Source organism: Poromitra crassiceps (assembly GCF_964638095.1).
Source record: "Poromitra crassiceps genome assembly, chromosome: 1".
NCBI classification, from domain to species: domain Eukaryota; kingdom Metazoa; phylum Chordata; class Actinopteri; order Beryciformes; family Melamphaidae; genus Poromitra; species Poromitra crassiceps.
Window position 1 is genome coordinate 63,785,604 of NC_139623.1, and position 18,729 is coordinate 63,804,332.

Sequence of the window (18,729 nt, forward strand, 5' to 3'; positions counted from 1 at the left end):
CTTGACTTTTCTGGTTACAGCCGTGTACTGCACCTTAGCCTAAAAGATGAAGACGAGGATTAATGACTTTTCTGGTAGGCTGATTACCGTATATTTTAAGCAGCCGTGTTACTGCAACTTTAGGCTTACGCGCTTACTGTCGTGTTACAGGCACTTTATTTTGCACTTTAAAAAAAACACATTTAATTTAGCCATTGATATTGCCTCGTCAAGCGCTGTAAGCTTTGTTTTTTGTTATGGTACTACTGTAGGCTATAATGTAGATCAGTGGTTTTCAACCTTTTTCATGCCAAGGACCCCTAAATTTACACAGCACAGTACATGTTCTGTAGCTACTATTGCACTAAATGGTAACACTTGAATACGTTATGCAAATATGCAACTTGTTTTGTTGAAATGTTAATAAATGGGAGCTTCCCCAAACAGCCATCTCTTTTCCGACAATCCCCTCTGTGCACGAACCCTTACATATGGTAATTAAACATCAAAACACCCGCGGCTTATAGACCGGTGCGGCTTATATATGTAAAAAACAGTCAACTCTGCAGGTGCGGCTTATACACCGGTGCGCCTTATAGTCCGGAATTTACGGTACATCTACTACACTATTTGTGTATGTTAAGGAGTCTCGTGGCCTGCGGGAAGAAACTCCCTCAAGCGATTTGTGCGTGCTTTTGGGACCCTGTATCTCCTCCCTGAGGGTAACAGGGAGAACAGGCTGTTGTGGGGATGGTTTGTGTCTTTGATGATCTTCAGGGACCTCCTGAGGCACCGCTGGTTATATAGTTCCTGCAGTTCTGGCAGCTCACATCCTGTTACGTGCTGGGCCGCGCGTCTCACTCTTCGTAGTGCCCTGCGGTCCATGGTGCTACAGTTCCCGTACCAGGTGGTGAAGCAGCCAGTCAGCAGGCTTTCAATGGTGCCTCTGTAGAAGTCCCTAACAATTTCTGGCCTTAGCCCAAATTTCTTTAGGCGCCTGAGTCCGTGTAGTCGCTGTTGGGCCTTTTTGACAACAGTGGCGGTGTGACCGGCCCATGTCAGGTCCTGGTGGATGTTGACTCCCAGGTACTTGAAGCTGTCCACCCTTTCCACCACTGTGCCGTTGATGGTGATTGGGGGGTGTGCGCCCCCCCCTCCTGTAGTCCACAATGATCTCCTTGGTCTTGGAGACGTTCAGAGAGAGGTTTGTTTCCCATCAATTCATCCAAGGGTCGGAGTCGATGGCCAGGTATGTATGTCAGAAACAATGTAAACACCACCTGCACAGCTACAACCCAGGTGTGTAGTGAAACCCAGCCCATACATGTGAAAGTAGCAGCACTAGTGGGGAAGAAATGTCGACTCAAGTGCTACATGAATGGATATGCTACTACAGCACTCTTTGATACAGGCTCCCAAGTCAGTATTGTGGATCATGAGTGGAGACAGACATACATACAATAGGTTAGGGAGGGACAGATCTCTGGTTGCCTTGCATTGACCGACTTGATTCGTGGCCTGACTATGAGGATTAACTGCCCGTGGTGGCTCTGCTGAGGGCCGGGAATGTTTCCTTGCCTTTCCCTTCTCAAACACCCTACTTCTCCACAGCCATAACAGTGCGGACAATTGGGGATGCCCTGTTCAACACACCTTGGACATCCGCGTGGTCTCGATTATCTGCGGAATGATGGTAGACCCTATAGACCCTTTTACAGTTTGTTAAGAGCATGACGTATTCTGTGGGCGGAGCCAAATTTGTTGCAGAAATTTACAACTTTACAACTAAATATGGAATATCCTGACGCTTCCTCTATGTATTTTAAAGCTTCGCAGGTTACCTTACACAAATAAGCTAACTCTTTCAATGGGGTGAGGTTTCTTGACCCGTACTCACTGTCAGGATGGGTCTAGGATCCAAACATCGCCAAAGTTGCAGTGCCGCACATCGTCATATTCCTAGTGGGAATGTCCAGCGGTTATACTCATACGGCACAAGACGTCTTTTTCCTGTATTCCGGGGATCTCTCTCATTTCGGCTTGAGTTCCACGAAGTTGTGCATACCGCGATGCGTGCGCAACTACCCCTGTGACGTCGGCTGTAAAAGAGTCTATTGTCTGTACAACTACATGAGTGTTCTGTATGTTTTGATTGTTTGTCAAAAGGCGCTGGTGAGGGCCTCGACTTGAGCTGTTAGGTTGTAGTATAGGTAGGTTGTTGTATAGTCTTTGTCTTATTTTGGTTCTTATCAGGGATTGTCTCTTGTTTGACCACCGGTGCACATTCAAGCTGAGCACTTCGGACTACTGTCACCTTCTGACGTTAGGTATGACCCAATCTGCGTTGCCTTTCGTTCTCATCACTCATGACTTTGATCACCTGCCTAAGCAGTGTTTCATCTGATACACTGTGATCAGCGAGTAGCGGTTTCAGTTAGTTTCTGAAGCGATGCCCTGGTGGAGAGTTCGTAAGAAGACATTTTGGACGTTACGTGGGTCATACTCGATATCAGCAGCAGCGTGCCTTGATGTGAACATCACTTTTTGTTGAAGTCTGATTAATCTATAAAGGAACTGCTGAGGTGTCTCATTTTCATGTTGTCGGGTTCTCATTAACTCAATTCAGTCACGGTCATATCATCCATCTTGATGAGCATTTCTTTGAACTGCCCCGGCTTTATGATACAGAAGACCCCTTGAATAATTTCACTTTCACTGTGGTTGTTCTTCTGTCCTCCTTCAATTTGCTTGCACAGGTTGCTGTAGCTGATGTCAGATGAATGGTCACCTACCTGACCCCCGTGTACTTTGCAAAAACGACAAATCTCTTAAGGAGTACATTGTATCAGCCCTACTGTGTGATGCACCTTCAGAGTGGTATGTGTCACGTTATGGTGAGTAGGTGTCATGTTATGTACTGTGGAAGAGGGTTTGTCGTGTGTGGTTGAAGCTGGTGATATCTGACATGCTGCCAGCTTCTTGCCTAGCTCCTCATAATTCGACAGTAACGGTTGGTATTCAAGTGCTTGCATTTCAACACTAAAATTAGCTGCACCTTTGTCAAGTTGAGCTAAACTGTGGTGTGCACTGGTCACATTGGTCGGCCACTGGCCCGTGCTATTGTGGGCTGTATGAGCTGGTAGATTACCAGTGTATGACTGACCCACATTAGATACTGATGTAGGTGTTTGTGTCGGCATGTTAACCTCAACCTCAGACGTTACTGGTGGATAGTCTATGGCAATTACGTGGTTCTTTTCAAGGTCATAAATACCATCTTTCAATATTAGCAACTCTGAAAACCCCTCATCTTCTCGATCAAGCAAAGTTTGGCAGAGCATAAATGAACAGATGTATTCTATGCAACCTTCCTCATGACCTCTACTAGAGCCATATGAACTCCGCGTTCACGGAATTGCGGAATTGACCAATAAAAATGGAATCTACTGTAAAACGTGGAATACTGCAGAATTTGCCATAATTGGGCTGAAATTCAATATATAATGTTAATAAGGTGACGTCACACACATTCTCTCCCTCTCTTCCACACACGCAGCTGCCTGCCCTTAAAGCGGACTCTGTAGTAATGTAACTTATAGTTAACGAGCGCATTTACAAGCGCTTTCCCCACAATAGCGTCCGTGACAACATGTGCAGAGACAATAATATGGACATGTCGATAACCCTGTCTTGAAGTGTGCGTGAAGTAGCCTACATAACGTTAGCGTTAGATGTCTGTGAATGATTCGGCCTCATTAGACCTTCTCACTTACATATTCTATTTAATTCTGTTATGTTGTTCGTTTAAAACGTCAGCATAACGTTAACTACTTGCAGATGGTCTTGATCACGTTAGCTCAATTGACAATTAAATACTTGGTAGATGCAGTTATCAGTGTTGTTGATGTTACTTGCCTTCCAAGTCAAAGCCTTCCGACCATAGTATAGATGGCAACAGGGAATGAAAGACGAAATATCTACTTTTGCACATGATGAAGCTGGAAAAGTTTCCTTTGTGGCTGTGTATTCTTATTCACTTGACACATGCCGCTAAGTTCTTCTTAGTAGACTCACGTTGACCCATGCCAAGTTAGCAAAGATAAACACCACCACTTCCTGTTATAACTTTCAAAATAAAATAATATTTTAAGCATTTTCTGATGTTTGAAGTGAATGTTTTGTTCACATTTGTTTTTATGCTTCGCCAGCGATAGCCAGGCCGGAGGCATTATGGATCCGCGTTGTCCGTCCGTCCATCCGTCCGTCCGATGTTCGTTAACGCCATATCTGAGGAACGCCTTGACGGAATTTCTTCAAATTTGCCTAGTTTTTCTCATAACATTAATAGTGACACTTCTTCCAGCACTAGTAACGTAGTACAACAGAGTAATCACAGTGTTAGGGTACGTAACCTTGGAGATGACTCCGTTCTCGTCGGTCTGGGCCAGGATGTTGCTGCACCAGAAGGTGCCGCAGGCTCGGCCCCAGCACACGCGGCTCAGGCCAAGCCGCGCCACAGAGTACTGACAGGACAGCGTGGCTGTGCCCCCCTCTGGCACTTTGAAGGAAGAAACCAACAGCAACCTGCAGGCTGCACGCCAGAGAGACAGAGAGGAAAGGTTATAGGTGCTGTGATATTAAAATAAAAAAATAAGTGTTACATAGCTCTTCTTTCTGGCAGCCATCACTGATATAGAGTGTTTGGACAGTAGGTGGACATGGGTCCTCTGCTCTCCAGTATCCAGAAAATACATATTCTGGGATCCCATCACACTTTTATCCAATCAGGAGAGAGGATTCCACAAATTTATTTTCTGTTTACTGCAGAGCGGAGGCACTGGGATACCTAGGTCAGTGACCAAACCCTATATCAGTGAGAGTCTGACTCAATGGAAGCATAACCTCGTGCCACCAGGCTCTATAGGCTCTCTCAAAGGAGAGAGCCTGGTACCATTACTACAAGAAGGAAGACCCGCCCTGTGTTCCGGTGGTCGTTCCGCTTTGTGTGCCACAGTGTTTTCGTTTCCCCATTTGACCATTTTGACCGGTGTGTCAGACGGCGATGCCCTTATTTGGTTTTAGCTGTTTGTTTGTTTGTTTTTTAGCTTTTTGGGTAGCTAGATACTCACATCTCCCATGTATTCTGAACAGAACGCAAGGATTGAGCGGAATTTGCTACACTTTGGTTCCTGGCGGATGTCGTGGTGTGCCGGATGACACGGAACAGGGTTTTTGGCCCCAGACTAATGGAAGCAGGCTTCGGGTCTAAGCTCTGCTATTGGCTCCGACCATCTCAAATGCCTCCACCGCTGTTAAAAAAAACTACAAGCTAGCATAGCTACACACTGAAAGTGGCAAGTTTTGACGAAGATTTGGATTGTGCAATAAAGCAGACCTGCTTGGTACTTTTGGTGGATGTTGTAAAGATAACAGAGCCTTTTTACCCGCTAGACCAGAGTGAGAGTAAGAGGAGCCAGACTCTCTCCTGCACGGGTACAGCGCAAAACAGAGATAGTCTGGCAAGTGAGACTATATATCAGTGATGGCTATCGGAATGTAGAGCTATAACACTTATTTTAACACACAAAAAAATCACATTTAAAGAGCCACAGTGATAGACCAACATGTCACCAGTATAAAATGTTGTCAGTTTCTGCAAACCACAGATAGGCCTATATATGACATTCAACGTTTGTGAACCAAAATACGTAGCATATCAACATTTCAAATTAACCAAAATTTTCCAATGTAAATTTGTAAATGTCGGTTATGCCATTGTGAAATGGTTCGCCGAGCAGCGCTATTTTTTTCGTATTTATGTTTCATGCCGTCATATTTCCTAATAAAAACCGCAACCTTAAATTCCCACATTTTTAAACTGAATTTGGCCCGTAAATCCATCGCTGACTGCGAGCTCGTTTTTAAAGCGTGAGTGGTGATCTTTATACCATATGAAAGTAGAAGAAATAAGGAATCGATTGGGACGAAGCATGTCAACCTAGCATGTCGGGAAGGGGGTGTAAATAACGCTCCAAAGTTGATGAATTGGAATGTAACTAAACGAGTATGTTGATAGTGCAGGGGAAGGCACACTCTGGTTCCAGATGCAATAAAGTGTAATTTAACGCTGTTTGACAACAGTATCGGCCGTAGACTTTGTCAAGTCTCATAAAAACACAGTGCAAGACAGCCAGTATAAAGACAGGTGGGCTGATTGAATGGACAACACCTGTCCTGTGAAACACACACCTGAGTGTGATTACAATGACATCATAGGATCAGTCATGCAGTAATAGGCTACATTTAGACAGATTAATCAAAACATTGATGTCACAGGTAGGCTGTATACCATAATATACGTTATCATGAATCTATTTATATCTAAATAGATTTATCTATTTATCTATCGATTTCTATAAATAGTAATCACAGCCTAATGCATAGAGATAAATCCTGAAACCTTCTCGCAACAGTAGCCTAAGCCAGTGGTTTTCAAAGTGGGGTCCCCAGCAAAAAGGGGGGATAATCTATTTTCACTATAATTCCATGCCATCCATAAGTAACACAATCTAAGCTAATGTAGAAGTGAGTAACTAGGCTAATAATAACCATAACAGCACAAATAATTGACAAAAATCTCAAAATAAATATACAGTATTTACTCTGAGAAATGAAATAATGAGAAAAGGAACAATTATTGATGGTTAAAACTGAATAATGAAAATAATAAAATAATAATTTAATATATTTCCCTGCATCTCATATTGAGATTAGATCGGTATTAAGTCTGGACAGACTGGAAAGGATTGATTTCATCCCCCCACAGCACTGCATGACGGACAGGTAGGACGATTAATTACAGCTTCTGACTGACAGCGGTGCAAAACTATGGTAACAACTTACTACGGTAACAAGTTTTTATTCATCGGTCATTGTGCCTGTCTACCTACATATAATGCTACTCTTATGGGCCTGAGCACAGAGTAGATTTGCATGCCAGGTGGCGCGGCATGTGGGGACAGGCGACAGCAGGGAGATTTCTCTGGTCTCGCGCTCGAGACAAGGAAAAAGCAGATGGTGATGTGATGTGTGGGTGATGGCGCACTACACCTTTTGACAAGAATCACGAAAAAGGGAGAAACAAAAATTAAAAACTGACTGCATAGAGTTCTAGAGGATAAGTTGGACAAGTTAATAACGTGCAGAAATCTCCCATTGTGATTACATTAGAACGTGTTGAGAGCGGAGGGTTTGTCCTGACTGTTGTGCTGTGCTGCGGCCGGCGATAACCAGGCTCACGTCAGCAGGCTCTTTTAATGATACTTACATGCATGGGAGTCAATGGCAGTTTCTAGTTCGCCACTGAATGACCAAATTGATTAAGTTTTCAGTAACAATTTTGAGCAACGCTGTTTCCATACAGGCCACCAGCGTTGGCTAGTTGTTGATATTTATAAAGATATTGCAGCTCTCATACATATAACTTTTTTTTTAGGCGGTGGGCAAACTGTCATGGCGTCGTTTTCCGATTTTTTTTTCTCCTTTTCCTACCACAGACAAAAAGTATTGAGACAAGAGGAGACGTCAATTTCTTGGTTTTTACCATAGGTTTTTTCAAATCAAGCAGCATGCTGTTTTGTCACATATCTCGGGGGGGGGGGGGGGGGGTAAGTCCCCCTTTAAGTAGTCTCCTTAGGGGCCAAAATGGCGGAGGCGTAGCTCTGCTGCTGCGTGCTGATGTTGCAATCGAGCGATCTATTGAGTGTCACTTCTTATCAATGTACGTTGTTTGAGTGCATGCCATCTAATTTTTATATTGTGTTACTTCCTGCATTTTAAACACAAAATGGCTGCTTTGTGAAATAGGCTAATTTCTATCAGTCTGATGACTAAGCCTTTGTTCACACCAGACACTTAACATAAGCAGAGCTGAAGCTTGAGGCACGCTGAACCTGAGCTCACGCTTAACCGTTCACACAAGAAGCCCTCTCTGCCCTTCAGTCACACAAGAAGCCCTCTCTGCCCTTCAGTCACACAAGAAGCCCTCTCTGCCCTTCAGTCACACAAGAAGCCCTCTCTGCCCTTCAGTCACACAAGAAGCCCTCCCCCCCTTCAGCGCCTCGCTCGGAGCTGCTCCACCGGCCCCTCCCCCCCCCCTTCAGCGCCTCACTCGGAGCTGCTCCACCGGCCCCTCCCCCCCCTTCAGCGCCTCGCTCGGAGCTGCTCCACCGGCCCCTCCCCCCCCTTCAGCGCCTCGCTCGGTGCTGCTCCACCGGCCCCTCCCCCCCCTTCAGCGCCTCGCTCGGAGCTGCTCCACCGGTCCCTCCCCCCCTTCAGCGCCTCGCTCGGAGCTGCTCCACCGCCCCCCCCTCCCCCCTCACCAGTGTTGGGAGTAACTAGTTACTAAGTAACTAGTTACTGTAACTTAACTACTTTTTTCAGTAACTAGTAATCTAACTAATTACTTTTTCAAATTCAGTAACTCATTTACAGTTACTAAAATAGTAACTGGGCTAGTTACTAGTTACTTTAGGACATGAAAATAACGGACAACTTCAGAGGATTACCCAGTTTCTGATCCTCAGACCTAGTCCGGGGAGAGAGCTGCAGCCAGAGCCCCAGAGGCTAATGACCTTGATAGGCTATAAGCCTCCCCAATAGAGAGCCGCAGTAACGAGTCCGGAAATGATCGATGCTAACAGCCCTGGTTCTACACAGTTTTCGCCTATGGGAGTTTTGAATGGGTTTTTGGCGCGATGCTTCTAATAATCTCTCTGGGCAACGCTGGCTTAATCAAACGCGAACCAGTGTTTAGTAACATCATCTTCACACACGAGGACCACTTTTACGAGTTTTGAAGCTTTTACTTGCCGTTAAAAGGACGGCTAGCTAGCAAACGGCTAAATGAGACTACACTTTTGAGTCGATGGGGATATATACGTCAATAACGTCACCACTTCAAAGGGCGAACACGGAAATTCTCTTTCCCTCACCTGGTTCAGCCCCGTTCAGCCCGAGGTAATCAGTGCACACATCAACAACAGTCCAGGTTGAGTGCTGACGTGACGTGGAAGCCTATGCGACAGTGTGTAGTTCTGGATTAGCTTAGCTCGAGCATTTTACTTCTAGGGCTCGCATTTACGCTTCAAAACTCATGAAAGTGGTCCTCATGTGTGAAGATTATCCGACGGAACTCTGGTTCGCGTTTAATTAATCTTGCGTTGCCCAGAGACCTTATTTGAAGCATCGCGCCAAAAACCCATTCAAAAATCCCATAGACAGAAACAGTGTTGAACCAGGAAGTTCGGGACTTCCGCATTCAGCCTACAAAAATACGTCATCCCTGCGGCTCTCTATAAGCGAAGGTTCAATGCCACACTGTGGCACAGCAACACTAACATAATGTGTGCATTAATAACAATCGAAGCGGACTTTTAAAAGTAACGCAAAAGTTACTTTCCCTACTAACTAATTACTTTGAAGTAACTGGTAACTTTAAAGTAATTAAATTACCTTTTGAGAGAAGTAACTAGTAACTGTAACTACCGTATTTCCCCAAATAGTAGCCCGGGCGTTTAATACGCAAAATCGATTTGGACCCCAGGCGTTTAAAAGAACCAGGCGGCTATTTGCTGCAGGCGTTTATTTATTTTTGCACCGACCTGCACCAGGCCATTATTCGGTGACAGTTCCTGTCCAGCATGTTTTTTAGTGCAAAGGTCCTCACTCCCATCAACTGCCACCGTCAGCCCACACACCTTTTGGAGGATACCAAAAATCAGCAATCAGCCGTGGCTACCTACCCTGTAGCCCACACACACACACACACACACACACACACACACACACACACACACACACACACACACACACACACACACACACACACACACACACACACACACACACCTGAATAATAGATGCCATGGTTACACTAAATGGGGCATTTGGCACTGCAACAATGCACTTGCAAATAAGATGACGTTGACCGACGCAATTCTATCAAACCCAGCAAATAGGCTACGACCAGCCTGAACATAGCCACATCCCAAACACACTACAACAACTTGCAAATACACTACACACACCACGGCGGGTGCTGATTAAACATAGTCACACACAATCATTACGCACGTAATCGGTATAAATATAACACAATTTCAGTCTTACCATTGACGTGTCTATTTCCAATAGCCCCTATCTCTTGAACTCATCTGGGACTTCAGTTCAAGTGAAGACCGCGGTAGCCGTTGTCAACAGAACTCTTTACATAATCCAAACATCGTGGAAATGCTTCCATGCCATCAATTTCCCTGCATTGCTTTTGGTAACGTAAGTTGAGCTCCGTCGATTAGCGTTTTCTTTCACGTGTTTCTCCATGCTGTTCCATGTATTGCGCAACACTGGTGTTGCCTTCAAGTGCTGTCAGCAACGTAGTAATTTCGGGGTTACCTTAAGATAATGCAAATAATGGCCGATTATCTGTATCGGCATTTTCATTGGCTGTTTGCCGATATCATAATTTAATAAAAAAATGCGCTAATTTGCGGCTGCTGCACCTGGAAGAATCCGCCAGTGTCAAATGAGCAGGAATTTCTGAGCAGGAATTTCTTACTTCCGGTCAGGATTTTTCAGAATAAAAGCGATCATTCAAACTCGATAAAATACACAAATTTAAGTGATATCACACAAATTGAATAACAATACACATGGAAAAGGTTATATTCCATTTATATCTATATATCCTTTGGTATTGTAGTACTAACTACTTCTATATTATTATATTAAGCTTGCTCCAATCAGTCAGAACACAATGAAAACGCTCCGATTTCGAATAAAGATTAAAAATCTAAAGTCAATTGTTCCAGGGCAAACTCACTTGATCCATGTAGAGACATAGCCCAGCTATCATAGCGAAGTCATCTTGAGGCTGGATGGGTGTCAATTTTTCTGTTTTGGACATGTATGTACAGTGTCAAGTGAGCAGGAATTTTATAGCTGTCCGCTCCCATTCAGAACACAATGAAAACGCTCCGATTTCGAATAAAGATTAAAAATCTAAAGTCAATTGTTCCAGGGCAAACTCACTTGATCCATGTAGAGACATAGCCCAGCTATCATAAGGAAGTCATCTTGAGGCTGGATGGGTGTCAATTTTTCTGTTTTGGACATGTATGTACAGTGTCAAGTGAGCAGGAATTTTATAGCTGTCCGCTCCCATTCAGAACACAATGAAAACGCTCCGATTTCGAATAAAGATTAAAAATCTAAAGTCAATTGTTCCAGGGCAAACTCACTTGATCCATGTAGAGACATAGCCCAGCTATCATAGCGAAGTCATCTTGAGGCTGGATGGGTGTCAATTTTTCTGTTTTGGACATGTATGTACAGTGTCAAGTGAGCAGGAATTTTATAGCTGTCCGCTCCCATTCAGAACACAATGAAAACGCTCCGATTTCGAATAAAGATTAAAAATCTAAAGTCAATTGTTCCAGGGCAAACTCACTTGATCCATGTAGAGACATAGCCCAGCTATCATAGCGAAGTCATCTTGAGGCTGGATGGGTGTCAATTTTTCTGTTTTGGACATGTATGTACAGTGTCAAGTGAGCAGGAATTTTATAGCTGTCCGCTGCCATTCAGAACACAATGAAAACGCTCCGATTTCGAATAAAGATTAAAAATCTAAAGTCAATTGTTCCAGGGCAAACTCACTTGATCCATGTAGAGACATAGCCCAGCTATCATAAGGAAGTCATCTTGAGGCTGGATGGGTGTCAATTTTTCTGTTTTGGACATGTATGTACAGTGTCAAGTGAGCAGGAATTTTATAGCTGTCCGCTCCCATTCAGAACACAATGAAAACGCTCCAATTTTGAATAAAGATTAAAAATCTAAAGTCAATTGTTCCAGGGCAAACTCACTTGATCCATGTAGAGACATAGCCCAGCTATCATAAGGAAGTCATCTTGAGGCTGGATGGGTGTCAATTTTTCTGTTTTGGACATGTATGTACAGTGTCAAGTGAGCAGGAATTTTATAGCTGTCCGCTCCCATTCAGAACACAATGAAAACGCTCCGATTTTGAATAAAGATTAAAAATCTAAAGTCAATTGTTCTATAAAATTCCTGCTCACTTGACACTGTACATACATGTCCAAAACAGAGAAATTGACACCCATCCAGCCTCAAGATGACTTCCTTATGATAGCTGGGCTATGTCTCTACATGGATCAAGTGAGTTTGCCCTGGAACAATTGACTTTAGAAATTTAATCTTTATTCGAAATTGGAGCGTTTTCATGGTGTTCTGAATGGGAGCGGGCAGCTATAAAATTCCTGCTCACTTGACACTGTACATACATGTCCAAAACAGAAAAATTGACACCCATCCAGCCTCAAAATGACTTCCTTATGATAGCTGGGCTATGTCTCTACATGGATCAAGTGAGTTTGCCCTGGAACAATTGACTTTAGATTTTTAATCTTTATTCGAAATCGGAGCGTTTTCATTGTGTTCTGAATGGGAGCGGACAGCTATAAAATTCCTGCTCACTTGACACTGTACATACATGTCCAAAACAGAAAAATTGACACCCATCCAGCCTCAAAATGACTTCCTTATGATAGCTGGGCTATGTCTCTACATGGATCAAGTGAGTTTGCCCTGGAACAATTGACTTTAGATTTTTAATCTTTATTCAAAATCAGAGCGTTTTCATTGTGTTCTGAATGGGAGCGGACAGCTATAAAATTCCTGCTCACTTGACACTGTACATACATGTCCAAAACAGAAAAATTGACACCCATCCAGCCTCAAGATGACTTCCTTATGATAGCTGGGCTATGTCTCTACATGGATCAAGTGAGTTTGCCCTGGAACAATTGACTTTAGAAATTTAATCTTTATTCGAAATTGGAGCGTTTTCATGGTGTTCTGAATGGGAGCGGGCAGCTATAAAATTCCTGCTCACTTGACACTGTACATACATGTCCAAAACAGAAAAATTGACACCCATCCAGCCTCAAAATGACTTCCTTATGATAGCTGGGCTATGTCTCTACATGGATCAAGTGAGTTTGCCCTGGAACAATTGACTTTAGATTTTTAATCTTTATTCGAAATCGGAGCGTTTTCATTGTGTTCTGAATGGGAGCGGACAGCTATAAAATTCCTGCTCACTTGACACTGTACATACATGTCCAAAACAGAAAAATTGACACCCATCCAGCCTCAAAATGACTTCCTTATGATAGCTGGGCTATGTCTCTACATGGATCAAGTGAGTTTGCCCTGGAACAATTGACTTTAGATTTTTAATCTTTATTCAAAATCAGAGCGTTTTCATTGTGTTCTGAATGGGAGCGGACAGCTATAAAATTCCTGCTCACTTGACACTGTACATACATGTCCAAAACAGAAAAATTGACACCCATCCAGCCTCAAGATGACTTCCTTATGATAGCTGGGCTATGTCTCTACATGGATCAAGTGAGTTTGCCCTGGAACAATTGACTTTAGATTTTTAATCTTTATTCGAAATCGGAGCGTTTTCATTGTGTTCTGAATGGGAGCGGACAGCTATAAAATTCCTGCTCACTTGACACTGTACATACATGTCCAAAACAGAAAAATTGACACCCATCCAGCCTCAAGATGACTTCGCTATGATAGCTGGGCTATGTCTCTACATGGATCAAGTGAGTTTACCCTGGAACAATTGACTTTAGATTTTTAATCTTTATTTGGAATCGGAGCGTTTTCATGGTGTTCTGAATGGGAGCGGGCAGCTATAAAATTCCTGCTCACTTGACACTGTACATACATGTCCAAAACACAAACATTGACACCCATCCAGCCTCAAGATGACTTCCCTATGATAGATAGATTGATAGATTGATTGATTGATTTATATTTAGTACAATAGTATTACATAAAGTATGTGACAAAAGGTAGTACAAGGATAAAGAACACAGACAGTTGTTCAACTGATTTCCACTGTGGTCCCAAGAAGGATACAAAGAACATTTAATAGGCTACCTACTTCTCACAAGACCACATTGTTCATGCTTTGCATAATGGGTCACCTAGCCTAGCCTATAGCTTGATAATCTCTTCTATTGATGTCTTCCCTATAGAGGCCATAATCAGGTGAGAGGTAGGCCTAGCCTCTATTGACCAGTGTGAGCTAGCGACACACCCTGTTAAGCCTTTCAAGAAATAACACACGGTCTCCTTTGTACAGTATGTCTATTTTCATTCAAACATTAAACTAGAGGTTTATCTTAGTGTTCGTATGTTCATTATATTGGACATAGTTACATTTCTACTTCAATTTTTATGGTTAAAACAAACGAACTTTATCATGCTTTTACTTTGAAGGCAAAATCATTAAACCCGAGTGAAATTCCTGCTGGCCGGAAGTGAAATTCCTGCTCATTTGACGCTCGTGAAGAATCCTCTCCTACAGTAATTCCCTCTGTGTGTGATCTGGAGCAATGTCCCGCCCACAGCGCTATCTGATTGGTTACACATCAAGCAATAGCCTATCAGAGGGCTCAGAGATGAAATCTTGACACCTCACCTCAGTGCTCTCTGTTCAGCGCAGCCTAGGGGGACAGAGCGAGGCTGCCTGTAGCGAGAGCAGCGGACTCAACTAGTTGGCTGTGACTGTAAAGCCGTTTTCCCACATGCGTACCGGAAAATTACCTGTAAGTCAATATCGGACATTTCCCTTCACACTTCGGCTCGCGCATGTGGGAATCTATCAGCTAATTTGCCTGTATGTTGGGGGGGCGGGGGGAGGGGGGAGCTTATTTGGGGGGTCGGCAAAACTCGAAATAAGTTCGCTTGTCAGTTGTCACACAATAAATCACACTCGTTTGACTTAAGAGCAGCGTCAAGCCGCCAGCGTAATAAACACAGCCGATTTACCCCCTCCCCTCTCTGCTCGAGAGCAGCAGCCACGGACAGACACAGCGAGAAAGGCTTGCAAGCTGCTCAACGCTTGTATGTATGTAGAGAAAGCAAATGCACGAAGCGAAATGTGAAAGTAGTTTGCTTTGATGTGCGCGAATGATTAGATGATGCACTTTGAAGAAGTTGGGATCCGTGTCTGAGAGAAATAGTTGCTGGTTCGATGTTTATCCTTTCACCTGCGTCGCGTTGAAGCACTTTTTACAGACTGGCTTCGTTTGATGTGTCCGGGGTTGCCTTCGGAAATCAGCAAGCTGACATACTGCTCTTAATAGGCTATCACAAGATCATTTCGCCAGTTTGCTTTAATGTGCGCGAATGATTAGATTATGCCCGCTGGAACATTAAGCAATGTGTGTAGGCTACTCCTCGCCCATGATTGAAGGACCGCTGTCGCAGAAAATGACTGGACCCGTTTCCACTTGCGTCCCCTTAACTCATTCATGGCCAGTTTAGGACTGCCAATATTTAGCACAGGCCAAAGATTTTCATAATTGTTGGTCATCTTTCAAGACCCACAGTAAATTATCTATTAGCACCAGAGTGATTTGCAATACCTCAAAATTAAGATGTACGTCTCTGGGTTCACCAGGAAAAAAAAAAGTGAGCTTTTAGCATGTTCTGTACTCTACTTATATCCATTTATATACACCCTGTTTTCACCCAAAAGGTCTCTCTGAGATGACAAACAGGAGAAAAGGCAATTTCTGTAAAATACACATTCTCAAGCAGAACTCGCTCTCAATTCTTTTATTTTGAACTGTATTGACATCAGACATGTAAATACTATTCGTTATGACACAAATGAAAAAAAAATATATATATATATATATACACATGAAGTGCTTTTTTTTTACATTCAACAATACAGCAGTGTGAGTGAGTGTGCAGACAGACACACAGACAGACAGACAGACAGACAGACAGACAGACACACCGACAGACAGACAGACAGACAGACAGACAGACAGACAGACAGACACACACACACACACACACACACACACACACACACACGATCCCCCTTCGTTGCGTGATTTCTAACCCCACATAGGATAAGCAATAACCACGCCCTGTGGCGCCGGGATTGGCCAGGAGCAACACTGGAGGGCACGCAGCCCAGCGATTTCATGAACCAACTGAATAGCTCTTGAGAACGGACAGCGGGCTGCTGTGACTGCCGCTTCTGGCTTGTTAGCTGTTTGTGTGTTTATTTTGTTTTGTTCTGGTCCACCCGTCCTCGTCCATGTCTCCCTGTATCCTCCCTGCTATTTGATCGTTCCCGTTTTCCCCTCGGCTATTCAACACGTCCTCACCGCCCTCTGATCGATCATTTCCTCATTCCTCCGATGATCAAACGCATCTCTGGATTACTTTCTCCCGTTTTCTCCGGCTGGCACACAGGAAAGCGACCAGCTCCTGCAGCGCGCCGAGAGGCGTTTCAATGGCGTTTCTCCTGTCTGCACATAGTGCACAAGGAAGCGTTTATCCGTTTTCTGCTTTTCCTCTTGCTCAATTTCAAAACAACAGCTGCGGTATGTGTTTGTTCACGTGTTGTCTTAGATGCTAGGGACCTGATACTATGTCACAGGCTGAGGAAGTGTTTGAACTACGCCCTGCAGTAATAAAAACAAAAACACATCAAACACGTCATTGGCCCTCTGGGCTATTCCTGATAACACGTCAAAGACGTCATTGGCCCTGAATGAGTTAAGAGCATACCGCTCTTCTGACTGGCTCGAAACTGGTGAAATGTCGGGGACGACGGGGTCGCGCTTATACCGGCACGGCGCCTTTCTCACATGCAGGCATTAGACCACGTTCCGGTCATTTTGCGGTACAAAGCGCATGTGGGAAAAGGGCTTAACAGTCACACTGTGTTAAGGAAAAGCAGCAGATATTGCCATGCCAAAGTTGTAATAAAGTTAATATACATAATAATTACCTACGCTGACATTGCAAAAACACCACGATCTTATGAGCGATTCGTATGAAGCGCTGCCTCGCACAGTGCAAAGTGTGGAGTGTGGAGAGGTCTGTCTATCAGTGAGAGAGATGAAGCAGTTTAATTGAAAATGCGCGCATGCACTTTGTTGCAGTGATAACGATAACAAGATAACAGAGATTATTTGTGTACTGATAGCATAATATATCTTTGAGTAACGTTGGTGCCTGCAGTGCTGTGCAAGTGCAACGCAAACTTATCACCACCGCTGTTGAAAAGGCAATAGCCTAGTAGCCTACAGTAACCTCACAAAGCATTGGGGCACTAGTTTTTAATTCCATAAACCATAGTAGCGTGTCCACGGTGTAGCGTAGCTCTTTTTGAATCAAATGGCCATTGTTGTCAGTAGCGAAGCTGTTTTATTGATCCAGTCGCGCTGCGTGTCCGAAAAATACATTGGCAGGCATGTCTGGGCAAGCTGCAGAGCGGACTTTTTTTCTGTTCTCTGCCTGGAACAAGGAATCGAATAAACTAGGACGAGACATTTCGTCAGCGGAGCGGACTCTGTTTGTTTGGAATGAAACAAGGAACCGAATAAACGAGGAGGAGACATTTCGTCAGCAGACTCTGTTTGTTTGGAGGATGCACGGATGAACATGTTTGTTTCAGTATTCTCCTTTGAGAGCCTGGGGGTGAGGTTATCAGGTGTAAGCGAGGGAAACCCTCTATTATCTTGTTACTGTAGTGAGTCGGTGTTAGTTTGTTAAAAGTATAAGTCCACAGCTTTATCTTGATAATATGCCCAAGTCTCCACTATATTGAGCACACACACACACACACACACACACACACACACACACACCACTTTGCTTAATGTTAATAGTGTGACTATTTTCAATTAATATTGCAGTTGGATAAACTGAAGAAAATGCATTTTAACAATCGGTCGTGTTATTCAAAATTTTGACACCAAGATTTTCTATTTTACTGCAAATATATATCGGTTCCAAAATATCGGTTATCGGTCTGCTTGACTCGCGATAATCGGTATCGGTATCGGCCATGAAAAAGCCATATCGGTCGACCCCTAGTTTCCGGTGTAGAGCGGACATCTGTGCCAAGACTTCCGCTTCCGTCATTGTTTACAATCCGATGACGCCTCATATGCAGTTATCTGTTTACAGAGATTAGCCCAAATGTTGTCTGGAACTAAAACACCTACCAAAAGTATTGATTGATGAACTCCAATGCCATTCTCACGTCAATTGGAATGTAAACAATGACCGCGGTGCACGGAAGTGAAAGCCATGGCGCGGGCGGCTCTACACCGGAAACCCCGAAATATCAGCCGTATGTCCTAGAGTCTTATTAGTGGTCAGACTGATAGACTCTGGCTGCCCAGCAGCTATAAATAGAACTGAATTCAAAAGTCAGTCAAGTAAAAGTTCACTCAAGTAGAAGTAAAAGTGTTCAGAATGTAGCTTTCCTCAAAAATAATCTGTGAGTTGGTCTTACCTGACAGGAGGAAGACGATGGTGGTCCAATGCATTAGACCAGCAGAGACCGCGGCCATCGTGTATGTGTGTGTGTGTGTTTATTGTCCAGTCAGGGGTGTAGGCGTGCGGACACTGTGACAGTGTGTAGGCTGGCACTGAGGGAGGGGCGAGTAAGTGAGAGACAGTGTGTGTGTGTGTGTGTGTGTGTGTGTGTGTGTGTGTGTGTGTGTGTGTGTGTGTGTGTGTGTGTGTGTGTGTGTGTGTGTGTGTGTGTGTGTGTGTGTGTGTGTGTGTGTGTGTGTGTGTGTGCGTGCGTGCGTGCGTGCGTGTGAG

At 43.9% G+C, this 18,729-nt stretch overlaps 1 protein-coding gene across 1 annotated transcript in view; it reads right to left on the minus strand.

Moving 5' to 3' along the window:
* Nucleotides 1–18,473, minus strand: part of LOC310789985 (hepatitis A virus cellular receptor 2 homolog) — a gene marked incomplete at both ends in the record, with an annotated part of 82,570 nt that extends 64,097 nt beyond the window's left edge. Inside the window, 2 exons of the mRNA XM_083651707.1 lie at nucleotides 4,392–4,570; nucleotides 18,416–18,473. Of these exons, the coding sequence (XP_083507833.1) occupies nucleotides 4,392–4,570; nucleotides 18,416–18,473 (237 nt within the window). The remainder of the gene's footprint in view (nucleotides 1–4,391; nucleotides 4,571–18,415) is intronic.
* Between the last annotated feature and the right edge of the window lie 256 nt (nucleotides 18,474–18,729).